Consider the following 16,262-nt stretch of genomic DNA (forward strand, 5'->3'; position numbering starts at 1 on the left):
ATTTTTAGATCATTTGGATGTCCTGATATCAAAATCATTTTTAAAAAATAAAAAAATATTATTTTTATATATTTTTAAATAAAAAATACTTTAAACCGCAACTATTATCACAATCTTAAATACACTCTAATTAAAAAAAAACCTCAAATGAAAATTACTTTAATTAATCATCAATCATTTACTATATATCCATGATACAGTTAAATGTTTGTACAAGTCTTAATTAAAATAAGTCGCAAGAATTTGTACGATGACATGGTGTGGTAAGCAGACTGAAACCCAACTTCTAGATTCGCCATTAACTTCTGGAACCGTGTTCTTACATTTGGCTTTGCACCATCGTGATCAAAAGCAATATTGCATTCATGACTTTTGTTTTCAACTTTTATTTTTCTAAATTTACCAGTTTAATTCTATAGGATCTTCATCCTAGATGGATACTGCCTAGCATCATTCCATCATGAACTTAATTTCTAGTGAATTTATATGAAATTTACGTACAAGCTTGGTGAAAAGTGCAAATTGTGCAATGGATATTGCTTCCTCTGAGAGAGTTGGTGTCACAAAAAACGAATACTATCATGCCACCATGAGTTGTGAAAGCAATATTGTTTCTAGCTAGCTTCTTCTTTTAAAAAAAAAAAAACTAACACAAGCTTGCTTAAAGAAATGGAACATTTATTGAGGAGATGAATTGTAGCAGATGCCTACAGGACACATGAAAGCAATGAACATTTTATAACCATTATTAGCATTTTAAATTACTGATAAAAATATAGCTTAAACATTTACAAAATATTTTATTAGTATTTATCAATTTTTTAGTAATAATTAACATTTTATATCCATTAAAACCGTTGTTGTAAAAAATTATAATAATTCTACTGCTTTTCATTAGAAAATCTATTGGTAATTTAAATGCCAATAAAAATATATATAGTTTAAATTCTAATAAAATATTTTTTTAGTATTTATCAATTTTATAGAATTTTAAGTTGAAGCAAACCATTTTATTATTATTATTATTATTATTATTATTATTATTATTATATAGGTGATTATGATTTTGTATGATACAATAAATCAAGGAAAGTCGAGATGTATATAGGCCGGGGTTTTTTCACTAAACATATCTCATAATATTTAGTTCATCTTAAAACTATTCATTTCAAAATTTTCATAAAATACATATCATTACATCAAATGTGTCTTTTACAAGAATATTTTCTTATCCACATATTACCAATCTGAATACAATAAGTTCACCTTAATAAAAAAAAATGAAAATATTTAGGCATTATTAATTTTAATATTATAGTAAAATAGTTATTCTTTTCTCAATAAACACTTTATTCGATCATAGGCCCAATTCATCCCAGCCCAGCCCATAATAATACCACACCAGCTTCAAACCCCCATCTCTCCTTAGACCCAAGAAGCTAAATTAGATAAAACTGTTGAGTCAAATTTAATTTCTGAATTTTAATTTCTTTGATTTAAGTAATTGCAACTATTTTTTATTAAAAGAAATAGGCCTCTTCCTCTAGGTTTTTTTTTTCTCTCGGTTAATGTTTTTTCAAATCATGTGTTTTCACAATATGTCTTGTTTTTAGAAGATCACATGTGATAAAAAAAACTATTAAAATATCTATTTTTAATTAAAAAATAGTTTGAGTTACTCAAATAAAAAAAATTAAAATTCAAGAGCTAAGTTCATTATTGTTCAAACTTATGATTTAGTTTGTGTTATATAGAAGTGATTTTCAATTGAAAATACATTAAAATTATATTTTTTATATATTTTATTTATTTTTATATCAATATATCAGATTTATCTAAAAACAGGTAAAAACTATTAATTTAATGTTTTTTCAAGAGAAAAGTAGTTTGAGTATATTCTAAAAAACAGGTTTAACTGCAAAATCAAATACACCATTAATCGACTCAAAACACACATCGAGTGAGTCAACATGACTCACCCAGAACGGGCCATGGTAGACACAGTAAAATACAAGCCGGAACGCATGTTGGGCGAGCTAGATGAACTAGCTAGAACGATAAATGTTGTACACCTAGAAATTCAGTTCTTTGTTAGTGACCCTCTTGGACCCTTATGGCCTGGATCAATGCACGAGGGACTGGCTTCACTGGCTCTGTTATTGTAGCTAGTATCAACATCTTCATGCTGCACTTCCACTATCTTATTTGAATGCATCGGTTGAAAGCATCGGAAATGGCTAATGCAGTTTATTGGCGTGCAAGGAAGTCAGAAAACGACTCTGCTGCTAGCTGCGATAATTCAAATGCATGCTTGTTCCTTCCTGTTTCAAAATTTATCCTCCTCGCGTATTCTGTATTCAGTTGGATTGAAGGAGAACGAGGAACGAAGGTGTAGAATGGCAAGTACAGACTTGTAAAATAAAATTGGGTTACTGGGAGTTGCACACTTGTTGAATGTTAATTGGTTGCGCTACTGGGAGTTGCGTAACCAGTTAAAGTATTATATTTCCCCAATTGTGCTACCTTGCAAGAAAGTTTTTCCACGTGCTATTTTGAGTAAGGACCAAGGCAGAGTAACTGCATGTACATAACCTGCAGGTTCTTACTCCCTGATCTTTTAGCAGTGTCCCTGATAAAGCATGGGAGCTCTGTAATGTACACAGCTCCAGTCCACAACTTTTTTCTACTCGAAAATTTGCCAGACGGTAAGAATGGCATAATTCAAACTTTCTAGCCCGTGTTTATAAAACTTCTTCATGTCATTGACCATACAACCTCACAGATATCAGACTGCAGATGAAAACCACCTTGGAATCGCCTAAAATAAACCTCATAGTGCTGAAATTCCATACCCTTGTTTATAATGAACATTTGGAAACAAAAATTATCTCCACAGAACCATAAAGTGGTGGAATTCACACTGGACAAGAAGAACCATGGTGTGATTGCTAGCCAAATTATTTTCAGGTGTTGATTAACAATCACTTGAAACAATATTTGAATATTTCTGGCTGAATCCTTGCAAATTTACATGCCATCGATTATACATCAAACATGCTATGACTCGTTTATTATTATATGGGCATTTCTGCTTAAAAATCATTAAGAAATTGCTAAAATGTAAAGCTGCACTAACATATAATGAGTAACTGGAACCGGAAGCTTCATCGAGATCAAGGGAAAAGAAGAATCTCTGCACTGAAGCTCTTGTATTAGACTCTTGGCCATTGTGGACTTACTACCTGCACAAGCCAAATCAATGTTCCAAATGGTATAATGAGAAAACAATAGCAAAATACAACATATTCAAGGACGTGATTTCTCTGAACCCAACACTCCCTGCTCTCACTTACAGAGCATTCCTTCAACCAATCATCGGTATTTTAACAAAGAGATTAGGCAATGCATCATTACTTGGAATGAATTTGGGGTAGTAATTCTCAAGAAATGTAACTTTGACAGACTAATAACTAAGACATGACTTACAAAAAAATTCATGACTTAAGGTCTATATGTTTCTCCAGGAAGTGAAATTTGTCAAAAACAGGCAGCAGGTTCTGTATGGTGTTCATCAAGAAGGTTTTGTATTAGATCTCTGTTCATTAACTGAAAAATGAAGGCAAAGTATGCTAACCTCAAGTGTGCTGAAAACAAGTCGCATTCGGCTGGCAACAACTGATGGCTCCTCAGCACGTCCTGAAACTGCCATTTGTTCTAGCTGAAGCGTCTTAACTGGAAGCCTTTGGCAAAAAAGAAAGAGAAGGTTGATGTCCAGTCATGCAAAAAAGAAAGAGAAGGTTGAGTCCAGTCATGCAATCTTAAATGCAATTGTTTTTTTAGATGTAGAAATGAAGTGCCAGGTGAAGTAAAGAAGGCATGTCCTTTCCAAACACATGAAACTGAGAAATGACCAGGACTCCAATGTTGAGAGCAAACAATTTGAAACAATAGTGAAAGAAAATTATGTAACTGAAATTGGAAAATTTTGCGGTGAGGTCTTACTCATTCCACACAAACAACCAATAGGGAAACCTCTATATGGGTTAAACCAACAAAAAAAACTAGTTATAACCCAAATTTTACTGGTACTTTGATTGGACTGTCAAGGAAGCACACCAACCATGTAACAAGTTCATGTAAGCTTGATATCAATGAGTCTTAGACAAAATACTAGCAAAACAGATGTGATCAAAGCAGCTCACCATGCCATTCCTCTCATGTAGTAAGCATTTGCTATGACCGCACAAAACCCTTTCCACTGAAGCCGTATGTCATCTGACACTGGAGGCGTAGATGACCATCGAACTATAGTTGGTTGTGGTGTACACAAGATTGTGATAAATATAATGCTCAACCACAGAATACACTCATCAACCTGCAGTTTGAAAAAAAGAAATTGTGATGCCACAAGTTAGCCCATCATCCATTTCCTTATAACTTGTAATCCTAGTAATAGATTTATCTGATCAACAGTAAAACTATCATTGCAAATCACAATAGTCATAGAAATGCAGGTTGCAAAAAGTTTTGTTGGGAACATAAAGATCGTAAACAAAAAATGCAAATAATTCTTCTGGCATCCATTGGTATCTCATAACAACAGAAAGATAGGGCGTGGATTCCTTTTATTAGCAGTCTGTCTTCTTCCTTACAGTATATATTATAAATTCAAACAAATAATTCTTCTGGCATCCATTGGTATCTCATAACAACAGAAAGATAGGGCGTGGATTCCTTTTATTAGCAGTCTGTCTTCTTCCTTACAGTATCTATTATAAATTCAAACAAATGCTGCAACATAAAGACAGCAACGATAAAAACCGCCATATATAATATTGACAGTGCATGTCAAGGATCCTTACTGTGGTGAGAGAAGCATTAACTAAAAAATAGTTCAAAACCTATAATATCCCAGCTAGAAAGAAAGATGCAACACTGAAGCGTATTAGATTCCATGGTGTTGATTCATCCTTAATTTTAAGTATATATTGTCATACATTGAACAGGCCAACAAGGCAGGATTAACTTACCTCCTCAGCAAATATCTTGGACTTCACACTGGTGCTCCCACCATAATTCTGCAATGCTTCGATTTCATCACCAGATTCTCTAATAGCAGTAAGTTCCTTACGTAATCCTTCTTCAGTGCAGCCAACAGCATATGCATTCACTCCAGCACTGATAAATTCCTGACAGGCAGCATCACTCAAACATGTAATTTGGGAATGACAGCAAAAAGAGACCCACATAATGATGGATAAAGATTAAATTGCTGAATATACTTTTAAGTTGTCACCTCCTCCACGGTCAATAACATTCCTGTATCGCCTAAACAAACTGATTGCTATGTTTCGAGAAGAACGATACTCATCATCAGGTGAATTAGAATCATGTGATCGGCACTGTAGCATGTAATGTAACCATTACTGAACGCCCAATCAAACTCAAATCAAAAGAAACCTTCAACCCTGAAGCTTCAATGATACTTACCAGCCACCTATTTGAAGCCAGTCGCTGTAATACATGATGGGTTCTGAATTGGCTGCACCCCTTCCAAGAAATTGTGGAATCATTCGCTACATTACTGCAAGGACCACATACAATTCTAGGAGAAAAGGCAGTCCTCAAAGTATTGACATGGGTAATCTTGCAAAAAGAAGCATCATGATGTGTGTTAACACCCAGATATGCGCTGCACTTGCTAATAATTCCTGATGGATAGATGGTTACCATGGCTAAACCATCATAAATTCACTACCTTCAAAACAGAAGACAAACACTCATATTGTTTAAGACGACAATGAAATTCAGATATAATCATAATCCTTGCTTAGATGATATTAAATCAACACTTAGTCTTTGTGTCCCAAAATTGGTTTCAGGATACTATTTAGCTGAAACACACTGAAAACAATACTATCTCACCCCCCCCCCCCCCCCAAACAAAAAGTCTGGTAAAAACATTCAAGTTTTAACCCTGTTGTTGAAGTTTGAGTTCTCATTTAGACAAAAGAAGCTTCTAATTGATTTCCATAATCCTCTGTGCTTCATCAACTATAAGAGAATTGAAGCTATAGACTTCATGCTTATGCTTAGTAGTTTTTCATTAGCTAATAACTATAAACAAATTCTCATTATGAACATTCATAACCTACAAACACATCAAGTGCCACTTCCATATCACTTTCCTTCTCTAGTACCCTCATGTTTCTAGGCAACCAACCAGAAGTTTAGCAAACAAAAACATGGGTTTCAGTTCCAATAAGATTACAACCATAAAAATCAAGCAAACAAAGACATGGGTTTCAGTTCCAATAAGATTACAACCATAAAAATCAAGCAAACAAAGACATGGGTTTCAGTTCCAATAAGATTACAACCATAAAAATCAAGCAAACAAAGACATGGGTTTTCCTTCTCTAAGGATTATGGCCATAAAAATCCAATCTTTGAACTCCAACGCCATTAAAACACAACAAACTTTAAAAATATAAATAAAGAAGCAACATATCAAAAGAAATGAACTTTACCTTATCTAGATTCAGATAAGCTCATTAGCAGCAATATAGCAAAGAGGGTAATGATGCAATCGACAATTTGATGAAAACTCAAGTGTGGACAGTTGGTTGGTTAATAAAGAGTGAAAGAAAGAAAGAATCTCTTTGAATGATATGGGGAAGTACTTAAGCCACCAATTTATTGAATGGCTATGACAGATTCCAATGATAGCTTGATTCCACCATAATTTTTTTCTGGTTATTGTTGTTAAAATCGCTATATTGGTGACTCTGACTTTTAAAGCTTTGTCCTTTGCTGGGATTTTGCGTGGCAAAGATCGATATTTAAGAACCCGTTTTCTTTTTCTTTATTTTTTAATAATTTTAATATATTAATATTAAAAATAAATTTTAAAAAATAAAAAAATATCATTTCAATATATTTTTAAATAAAAACTATTTAAAAAAAATGATGCTAACAAATTACAAATGAAAAACTACATCATTACTCCTACAATCATCTAACAAAATCATACTCAAATTAGTACTAATAATTTAACTTTGAATATGATAGATATCAACTTAAATGATTTTATTATTAAATAATAAATAATTTAAATATTTAAATAAATATATATAACTCGATGAATAAAAATTTATTATCATATAAATAATAAATAAAATATAAACTATATCCGAAAATATTCATCAAATAAAGTAGTTCTAAAATATATATATCCTACATGGTAAAGCCTCAAAATTGATATTATCCCATATGATCACAAACCGCGTCTAATGCAACATAATTTGTAGAAACTCTCATTCTAGTTTTTCAATGTACAAAACAGGTTGGCTACTAACAAAATCAAGACATTAATCTAATTTCTTGATGTGGAAAACTTGCCTAATTACCCTTGTGATTTTACATCCTAGTTCATGAACACTCTTAGATGTTTTTGCAAATAATACCGAAGGGTTACATATCTATATATATTGATTGGTTAATATTTAGTTTTAGTTCATCTAGTTTCCACAGTAGTTCAATTGCTAGCAAACATGGAAGCTAGAGCTTTAAGAATGTCCATATCTCCTAATAATAATTTTCCTTGTAAGGTTGATTAGCCAATTATAATGCAACATGGAAATGATTTTTTACACGAGTCCCACTCTATTCTGAAATCTTAGTTAAGAATAAGATATAATTTCTAGTTTTTCATAAGCATATTTTTTAAAGCAGCGATTGCAAATGCTAGAAAACATGAACCAATGCTTGTGATTATCAAATTGTAATGCAACATGAAAATGATTTTTATGGTAATTATCAAGGGTGAGACACTGAGACTCAGATTTGGATCCTGTTTTCTTCTCTGTTTCACCGAACACTTGTTGGTATTATGGTTAGGAGTAAAAGAACAAGTTATTCTCTTTTTTCTGGTTTAGTTTCGAAGAGTTTGATCATCTTTCAATATGTCTATCTTAAGCATGAGATACAATACTGAAATTATAGGGAAAATCTTGGAGAACTGACGGATGGGGTTGCCTTGTTCTTGACAACAAATTTCTTGCCACTTGTTTTCAGATTTTGACAGGATTGTGGAGCGTTCGTATATAGAAAGAAGAAATAGAGAATTCTTCTGTAGTCCTAATTGTGTAAAATAAATACCCACAGAACTTGATCTGCAAAGGATATGGCAGATACAAACTTAATTCTACCTGTCAGCATAGCCAGATCCATTTACAAAAACTACACGATCATCCTTAGCCTCCTGCTAAATGCATGCAACTCGACAAGGTCTCACCTTGACTCTTGTTGAAAATGGAAATCAAGCTGGCCTGAGAAATTGAACAAGATACAGCAGCCAAATTTGAACTGTCAATTGGCTTTCCCTGACTTGGTGGAATCCTCTCAAATCTCACCTACCACCCTTATTCCTCTTCTCTTTTCCTCTATATACTGTTAATGATACTAAGTTCTAATAGGTACACATGAATCTGTGGCAACAGGTGCAATGAGTAACAGTTTAACAAACAAAAGATAGTGACAAAACTGAAAACCGTAGCGTATCGTTGGTAATGAAAATTCTTTGAATTTATTTTAAAATTGTTTTGTAAACAGATTTATTTTTTTTCTGTTTTTTAAATCAAGTATGTTCTGTTTCTGTTTCTGTTTCTTTTATTTTTTTTCCAAAAAAATAATTAAACACTATTATTTTATATTTAATTTATTTTTTAGGGTTAAATATGTATTCTCAAATTAATATATATAACTAATTTAAGTTTGATTTTTGAACCTCCTCGAAAATAGACTATTTATACTTATATTAATAAGTTTACAAGAATTTCATTTTTCTTAATCCAAGATTAAATGCTAATAACTATAGGAAAACATTAAAAAACTAACTTCAAATTTAGAAGGAACAAATGAGAGAAATTTATTGTCAAGATATCTAAATAATACAATTTTATTATAAGATAGCTGATATGAAAATATTCTAACCTTAAAAACAAGAAAAAAAACAAAAATAAGATGGGGCTGCTAAGTCGATAGTCCTAAGCACCACTCACTAGCGATGGGGTTGTAGAGATGGCTGTATCTTGATTTGGCAGAGACACCCTCCTCCACCCACTACTACACACACCAGCCAAACATTCTTGCTACAAAAAACATAGTATAATGTCCAACACATATAAGAGTGGCCATATTTTATCTCTCTATCCATCTAGACTCCACTGCATGAGATGCTCTTTTGAGCTCTCCAAGATTTGCTTTCCTTTGAACAACACTCACCACCACCAAGAACAACCATGTAAGCTTCTCTATTTATTGTTCTGTTTTCATGTTCATGACATTTGCTATGCAATTATGCTGTAAAGATTGCATCTTCTCTTTTTATATGTGATTTATTTACAAGGGTTTGAGATTGAATGATGGTGCGTCTTGTGAGTAATGAGTATTTTAATGAGATCTAGAAAACCCATTTTCAATTTTGCATTTGGCTTCTTTTTAGATTGTTGATTGTGTTTTGAGATATTGTTTGGAAATGGGAAGTGAAAGATTTGTCATTTTTGTTTTGATTGCTAGTGTGTTGCCTGGATTGCATGTTTTGGTTTGTTTTGTGTAGGTAATGTCAGTGGCTTGTAAATCATGTCCTAGTTTCCTTGTGTTCTCCTTTCTCAGACACTAACATATTTGTGATCCCTTTTGCTTTGGTTTTAAGTTGCTGGCATCGTTTGTCTCTTTATGTTTATACACATGATAAAAATCCAATCTTTATGATTATACACATGATAAAAATCCAGTCTTTATGTTTATACACATGATAAAAATCCAACCTTTATTCTGTATTTGGCCTGCGCTGATTATGTTCATTTCGGTGTCACCAGTTGTATCAAAAAGTTCATATGATTGTTGTTTTGATTAGATTTACTCTGTTAAGAAGATGAGGGGAGCAGGTTTGTGGCAACTTGGCCTATCAATAACCCGCCGACTTGCTCAGGCTGATAAGAAGGCTGTGGGACGTCGATACTTTGCCTCAGAAGCTGAGCTGAAAAAGACTGTCCTTTATGACTTCCATGTTGCTAATGGTGGCAAGATGGTGCCATTTGCTGGGTGGAGCATGCCCATTCAGTACAAGGACTCCATCATGGAATCGACGGTGAATTGTAGACAGAATGGTAGCCTTTTTGATGTCTCACATATGTGTGGGTTTAGCCTGAAGGGAAAGGACTGTGTTCCTTTCCTAGAGAAACTTGTTATTGCTGATGTTGCTGCGCTTGCACCTGGAACTGGGACTCTAACTGTCTTTACTAATGAGAAAGGAGGAGCAATTGATGATTCAGTGATCACCAAGGTGACGGATGATCACATGTACATAGTTGTGAATGCAGGGTGTAGAGATAAGGATCTTGCTCACATCGAGGCACATATGAAGTCATTCAAGGCAAAGGGTGGAGATGTCTCATGGCACATCCATGATGAGAGATCTCTTCTTGCCCTCCAGGTCAATTTTGTGTTCTTATCTTTGTCTCTCCTTTTGTTTTCTTTTTTTTTCCTCGTTGGATCTTTTATTGTGTCTTGATATTCATGAATTATTGCAAAATTAATTATTTGAATCCAGCTCTCAAGTAATTCGTGACTTTAGTATACAACTAAAGCATGTCTGGCAGGTTGTTGAAATGTGTACCATCCCGCATTATAATAATACCTTTGTGCTTTGGACTACTCTTTCTTCTTCTATTGTTTGCCACTGCCAAACCTTTCCAGGAGCAACAGTGTCCTAATATCATGGCCTTACAGAGTTTCCTCTTTTTTTGTGGTGCAGGGTCCTCTTGCTGCCCCTGTTCTCCAACACCTGACAAAAGAGGATTTGAGCAAGGTATACTTTGGGGAGTTCCGTATTACAGACATCAATGGAGCGCGCTGCTTTATTACTAGGACAGGGTACACTTCGTTTTGGTTTCTCTTACTTTATATGTCCTCAAATATGGAATGCACATCTATGACCATTTATATGTAGCTTTAAGAGCTTAAGAATAGCTCTCTTGTTGACGTTGTGTTTTGAGCGTGCTTAATTTCCCCTATTCTTTATTTTGCAACAAAATGAGTGGAACATGGTAATTGTCTATAACTGTACCCCTTTATTTTGACATCTCGAAGAAGAAATTAGTAAATAATGTCATTTAAACCATGTCTTTCCATGTTTACGTTTTTCTTACTGGACATGATGGATTTCTCCTGCCTCTTTGCTGACATTTTCAGGTACACTGGTGAAGATGGATTTGAAATTTCTGTTCCTTCAGAGAATGCAGTGGATCTTGCCAAAGCAATCCTAGAAAAATCTGAAGGAAAAGTAAGGTTGACAGGGCTTGGTGCTCGGGACAGTCTCCGACTTGAAGCTGGGCTGTGCTTATATGGTAATGACATGGAACAGCACATAACACCAGTAGAGGCAGGACTGAATTGGGCGATAGGGAAGAGAAGGAAGGCAGAAGGCGGCTTTCTGGGTGCTGAAGTAATACTCAAACAACTTGCAGAAGGTCCAAAAGTCAGGCTTGTAGGATTTAGCTCTACTGGTCCACCTCCTAGATCCCACAGTGAGATTCAGGATGAGAAAGGGACTAACATTGGAGAAATTACTAGTGGAGGATTTAGCCCATGCCTCAAGAAAAATATAGCCATGGGGTACGTGAAATCTGGTTTCCACAAGGCAGGCACCAAAGCGAAAATACTGGTACGTGGGAAGGCCTATGATGGAGTTGTCACAAAAAAGCCATTTGTACCAACTAAATATTACAAGCCATCTTAACTCAGGTTTCGTCCTTCAGTTCCTGCATTTTCTAATTGGTTCCTGTTTTGACCTGTTTTCGATGAACTCGATCCACGAAATCTCCCCTATTTCTGTCTCGAAGTTGTTCTCTGTATCTTGTTCATATTTTCATTATTAGTTGACAGGAATGATTGTGTTACATCGTTCCAAATGAGAACAAATTTCATGATAATAAATGAAAACCACATCTACTTTCTTTGTATGTTGCTCATTTCAAGCACCCGTCGCCCCTTTACACTGCTTGGCAAAGAATTTTGTGAGCCTTTCCTGTATATAGGAGGTAGTGGTTTTAGTATGGTGGCTTATAAGCTCTTAGAAAAGCTGTGTCAACTGTCATGTCTTGGTATGTTACTATACACGAGGACCTGCACTGGATAGCTAAAACTAGCTATGCGAATATTTTATCCCCGTGTCTAAGCTGCTGCTGAACACAGCTCCCAAGACATGAAAATCAGCTGTGCAAGCTCATTGCCTCTCGGCTGGTTTCTTCAACTATTTTTAAGCCGATGGCTTGTTTTTCCAAGCATCTCTAAACCTTCAGAAAATCCAAAGCCTTTCTAAGCCTTAACGAAAAGCAAAGTGGCTTTCAAAAGTTGTGAGAATCAACTGTGCGAGTCCAAGGCCATTGTCTCTTGATCAACAAAGCATATATAATAGAATTCCAACGTATTTTAGAGTTTCTGTAATAGACCTTTTCTGGTAAAAGACCTTTGGAATGCCGAAGATCTGCTGACCGATACACATCTGCAGCTACCATGCTTTGGAAAAGATGAGATGGGCGACGGAGTCAGCCCATAATATAAGAAAAGCAAAGCACAGAGCGCTTGCCCCCCAAGATGGTCAAACATATCTGCGGCTACTGTTCAAGAGCTTGATTAAATCCTCAAATTTATTTTTAACCCATGACCATGAACAATTTGTTTATCCACTATTGGTGTTTCCAATAACAACCCCAGGAGGACTTGGCACATCTCATCCTTACAATTTTTATGACGAAAGGTGATACTCATAATCTCAACTAAAGTTTGGTAATGCGGAAAGAGGCTTATTAATTGTATTAAAATGATGATTTTTTATATAATTTTTAAAAAATATTACATAATAAAAATATTAATTTAATATTTTATTTTCAAGTTAAAAATAATTTAAAAAACAATTTGAAATCAACCAATTTTGACTGATTTTCTGTTTGGGCCATATTGGACTGGTTCTTTAAGCCCTGTAAATGGCTTGAAATTAAATTCAAGTCCATTCATTTTAAGTTCCACTGTTCACATCTCATTAAAATAAAAAAGCTGTGACATCTGATTATTCAAAACTTTATACTTTGACATTTCTCTTCTTGGAATGTATAAAAATATTACAGCTTTGAATCAAAGCACACAAAGACCAACCTCTCAATCAACTCGGATATTTCTCCAAATCTTTGGAACTATATTATTCAATTACTTGAGTGCTTGAGAAACATATATTTAACTAGCCGTAAGCATCAGGGACAAGAATATATGAAACTTGTAATCTTTGACAATGCTCTCTTCGAAGTTCGAACTATAGCCACTTGGAACAAATGTAAAATTTAAGAATATCGATTCCCTTTACATTTTAGATATCAAATCTCATGAATTTAGTGGTAATTGTCATCCTTGCGAAGTAAAAGAGAAGTTTCTCATACATAACATCTTGATGAAAAAAATTTAATATCATTTACAAAAGAAATTAAGGGTTAATCTGTACATGTTACTTTGATGTACAGAAAGAATTTTTAAAACAATGTGAATTAGTTATGGACAGAGAGGTCTAATACTATCAAAAAAGTTTGCTAGCAAACTCATCTATGGTGCTTCCATGTACATGAGAAGTAGATGATTTTCTAGCAAGATCTCTAAGTTGTGACAAGCTCCTTCCAAGCTTCAATGCAACAGTCATTTCAAACATTTCTCCATCTTCCCTTTTCTCCGAATCTTTTCCTGGAATTGTGGATTCAATTGATTCCTCCAAAAGTTTAAAGAATCCAGCAGAGTTCCTGTACATCTCAACCACCATACCAACTTGCCATCCATGCTCGAATGTATTGACTGTGCTAGCTAAAGCACCTGCTGTCACTGCCACTATTGCTGCCCATGATCCATGGCCTACAAAGGCAGACCCAGCAGCTGCAATGCCTGTAAGTAATGGGCCTGAGATGGCCATAATTTTGTTTACCTTCAATGCCAAGTTTCCTAGTCTCATATAATCTTCACTATCTTTTCTCTTTATCACTTCAATCACCTCCCCCATTTCCTTTTCAAGATCTTCACTCCACCCGTTCTTCGCTTTTGTTTTGTGCTGCTTCCTTGGGGATTCATGTGGTTTAGGCCACCAGACAGCAGGCTCAAAATTTTCAGGAAACTTTTCAATCATTTTCCCTAATAAAGGAAGAGGGTAAGCTTTATCAAGAGCCAATGTTCTCTCCATTGCGTCCTTCACATCTAATTCGGTAGGATCGCGAAGAGCAAGTGTAGTTTGAATTTGGCAATAAAGTTGCTTGAACAATCTTGTTGCATTTCTTTGCTCTTCTGCGAGCTGTGAAGGTTGGATTTTGTTCATGATGATTAACATCCCTGTAGCTGCTGAAAATAAAAGAGTTGATGATAACTTCAAAGCCAAAAGAGGAGCTCCTGCTGCACCACCTGCCGCAACACCAACCATAGTTGCAGCTGTGAGAGTGATCATATTAATGGAATTCAAGAGAAGTTTGTTCCAATTGTCACGTTGCTCGCCGATGTTTTTGTGCATCTCAACTCTATCAGCAACAGCTTCTAGGATTGCATAAAGCTTGGCTGATGCTGTAGTACTAGTTGTAGACTTGATTGGCTCATACTGATCTAGTCCTGTGTTTTCTGATGGGATTGTACTTGTTAACCCATTTCTTAAATTCAGTTCCTCCACTAACTTTAATGGAGTTTTTGTAGCTGGGAAACGAATCCTTGGAAGTTTAGGGACAGAAATGGCAGCATTGATTCCCTTTGAACAGCTACAAGAAGATGAAGAGAATAGCAAGCCTGAAGCTCTTAAAGAGGCCATATTGTAATATGGGGTTTCTTTGATTTCTTTTGTTCTTTGGTTTCTTTGTATGTAGGAGGAGAGAGTTGATGATGGATGAAAATGGAGGGAGGCCATGGAAGGTATTTATAGCGACCACCATAAGTGGAAAGAAAATGTCATACGGGTTGAATTGACTGTATTATAGCTAGAGTTGACAAACCACCACGTTGGCTGCTGACTGGATCAATTCACCCCTTTAGAATTGTCCTTCTTTGGTCTCAGGTCTGACATTGTAAAACTTCATCTGCAGCGGTTGTATCCTACCTTAGCTTCCTCCGACACCATCACTCATGCAAGATTTTCTTAAGACTTGACTTCCACGAGTAGGGGACCTCTTGTTTCTTAAATCCCATCCATGGAAATATCATTAATTCTTCCGAATTATATAAAGGCAAAATTTATATGGAAGCTGACCGATAACTTTCCAACTCTCGGCTCTGGATATTTCACGAGATGTAATTGTCATGGAAGCACAAGAACACCTGCACGTCCTTGTTGTCCCGGTGGAAAGCCACTGCCCTTCCCTTGTACGTATATGCCCTTAAAAATCACTGAAGCCAAAGACTCATGCGAGATCATACTCTTGAAGGAAATATTAGGTATTGATGAACTTCAAATGGATTTGATCCTTCTCAGCTAGTAGTGGATTGGTTGTTGGGTTAGGTAACTAGCTATATATCACCTACAAAACAGACTCTTTAATACTTAATATAATAAAAGTATTACAGAAGCAAGAAACTTGAGAGTGTAAGCATGGATTTTTAGTACAAGTATATCTGTTGTCATAAGAGTCCTATGCCTTCATACCTGATCATCCTCGCCATTTATAAATATTTTAAAATATTTCATTCATAGTTTTCCTCAAGATTTTCATTAGCATTAAGCCGGCTGTAATGGTACAATGGTTATGTCTCTAGAGATTAGGGTGATCGCTAGCACTAGAAAAGGATATCTTGTGTAGCTGGTGAAAGTGGTGGCCTGAGAGAGTTAAAGAAGATGGTTTATGGGCTAGACAGGATGGTGTGATATGTGTTCGATCCTGACATGGATTCTAAAAATATGTGGGTAGCCAAGCCAAAGAAAGAAAAGATAGGAGAGAAAATTATGTGTGATATTTTAAGCAATTATCTTTATTGTATTTAGTGACATCTATATAACTTTCAAAGTCAATTATATCAATATTACTTGTAATTATGATAAGATTTTATTGATATTTGATCATAAGTCATTTGTTTTAAGTACCATTAAACTTTAATGGTATTTGAAAATGAGTATAGATACATACAATTGTCACTTAAATTAAAAAAAAAAAGAAGAAGAATATCATAAAAAATATAATACTGACAATTATGAA

General features: G+C 34.8%; 3 protein-coding genes across 5 annotated transcripts; 1 reads left to right on the forward strand and 2 right to left on the reverse strand.

The window, feature by feature from the left end:
• Positions 1 to 2,921: 2,921 nt before the first annotated feature.
• LOC133702552 (uncharacterized) lies at positions 2,922 to 6,798 on the reverse strand. 2 transcript variants are annotated; one of them, XM_062126858.1, is made up of 7 exons: positions 6,531 to 6,798; positions 5,491 to 5,758; positions 5,283 to 5,402; positions 5,031 to 5,189; positions 4,203 to 4,375; positions 3,635 to 3,740; positions 2,922 to 3,242 (listed from the first exon to the last, which is right to left on the reverse strand). In XM_062126858.1, the coding sequence occupies exons 2-7, from the start codon at positions 5,731 to 5,733 to the stop codon at positions 3,213 to 3,215; spliced, it is 831 nt and encodes a 276-aa protein (XP_061982842.1). In that variant the 5' UTR covers positions 5,734 to 5,758; positions 6,531 to 6,798; the 3' UTR covers positions 2,922 to 3,212. The 2 variants fall into 2 exon arrangements, with proteins under 2 accessions (XP_061982842.1, XP_061982843.1); XM_062126859.1 differs by lacking the exon at positions 6,531 to 6,798 and having other exon boundaries at positions 5,297 to 5,402; positions 5,491 to 5,633.
• A 2,280-nt stretch (positions 6,799 to 9,078) lies between these two features.
• On the forward strand, positions 9,079 to 12,026 carry LOC133703398 (aminomethyltransferase, mitochondrial). 2 transcript variants are annotated; one of them, XM_062127882.1, is made up of 4 exons: positions 9,079 to 9,304; positions 9,938 to 10,498; positions 10,820 to 10,938; positions 11,257 to 12,026. In XM_062127882.1, exons 2-4 carry the CDS (start codon positions 9,938 to 9,940, stop codon positions 11,801 to 11,803), a joined length of 1,227 nt encoding a protein of 408 aa, XP_061983866.1. In that variant the 5' UTR covers positions 9,079 to 9,304; the 3' UTR covers positions 11,804 to 12,026. The 2 variants fall into 2 exon arrangements, with proteins under 2 accessions (XP_061983866.1, XP_061983865.1); XM_062127881.1 differs by having other exon boundaries at positions 9,083 to 9,304; positions 9,920 to 10,498.
• A 1,596-nt stretch (positions 12,027 to 13,622) lies between these two features.
• Positions 13,623 to 14,887, reverse strand: LOC133703573 (probable F-box protein At4g22030). The gene has a single exon (XM_062128172.1). It carries the CDS (start codon positions 14,885 to 14,887, stop codon positions 13,631 to 13,633), a length of 1,257 nt encoding a protein of 418 aa, XP_061984156.1. The 3' UTR covers positions 13,623 to 13,630.
• Between the last annotated feature and the right edge of the window lie 1,375 nt (positions 14,888 to 16,262).

Source organism: Populus nigra, chromosome 9 (genome assembly GCF_951802175.1).
Source record: "Populus nigra chromosome 9, ddPopNigr1.1, whole genome shotgun sequence".
Taxonomy (NCBI): domain Eukaryota; kingdom Viridiplantae; phylum Streptophyta; class Magnoliopsida; order Malpighiales; family Salicaceae; genus Populus; species Populus nigra.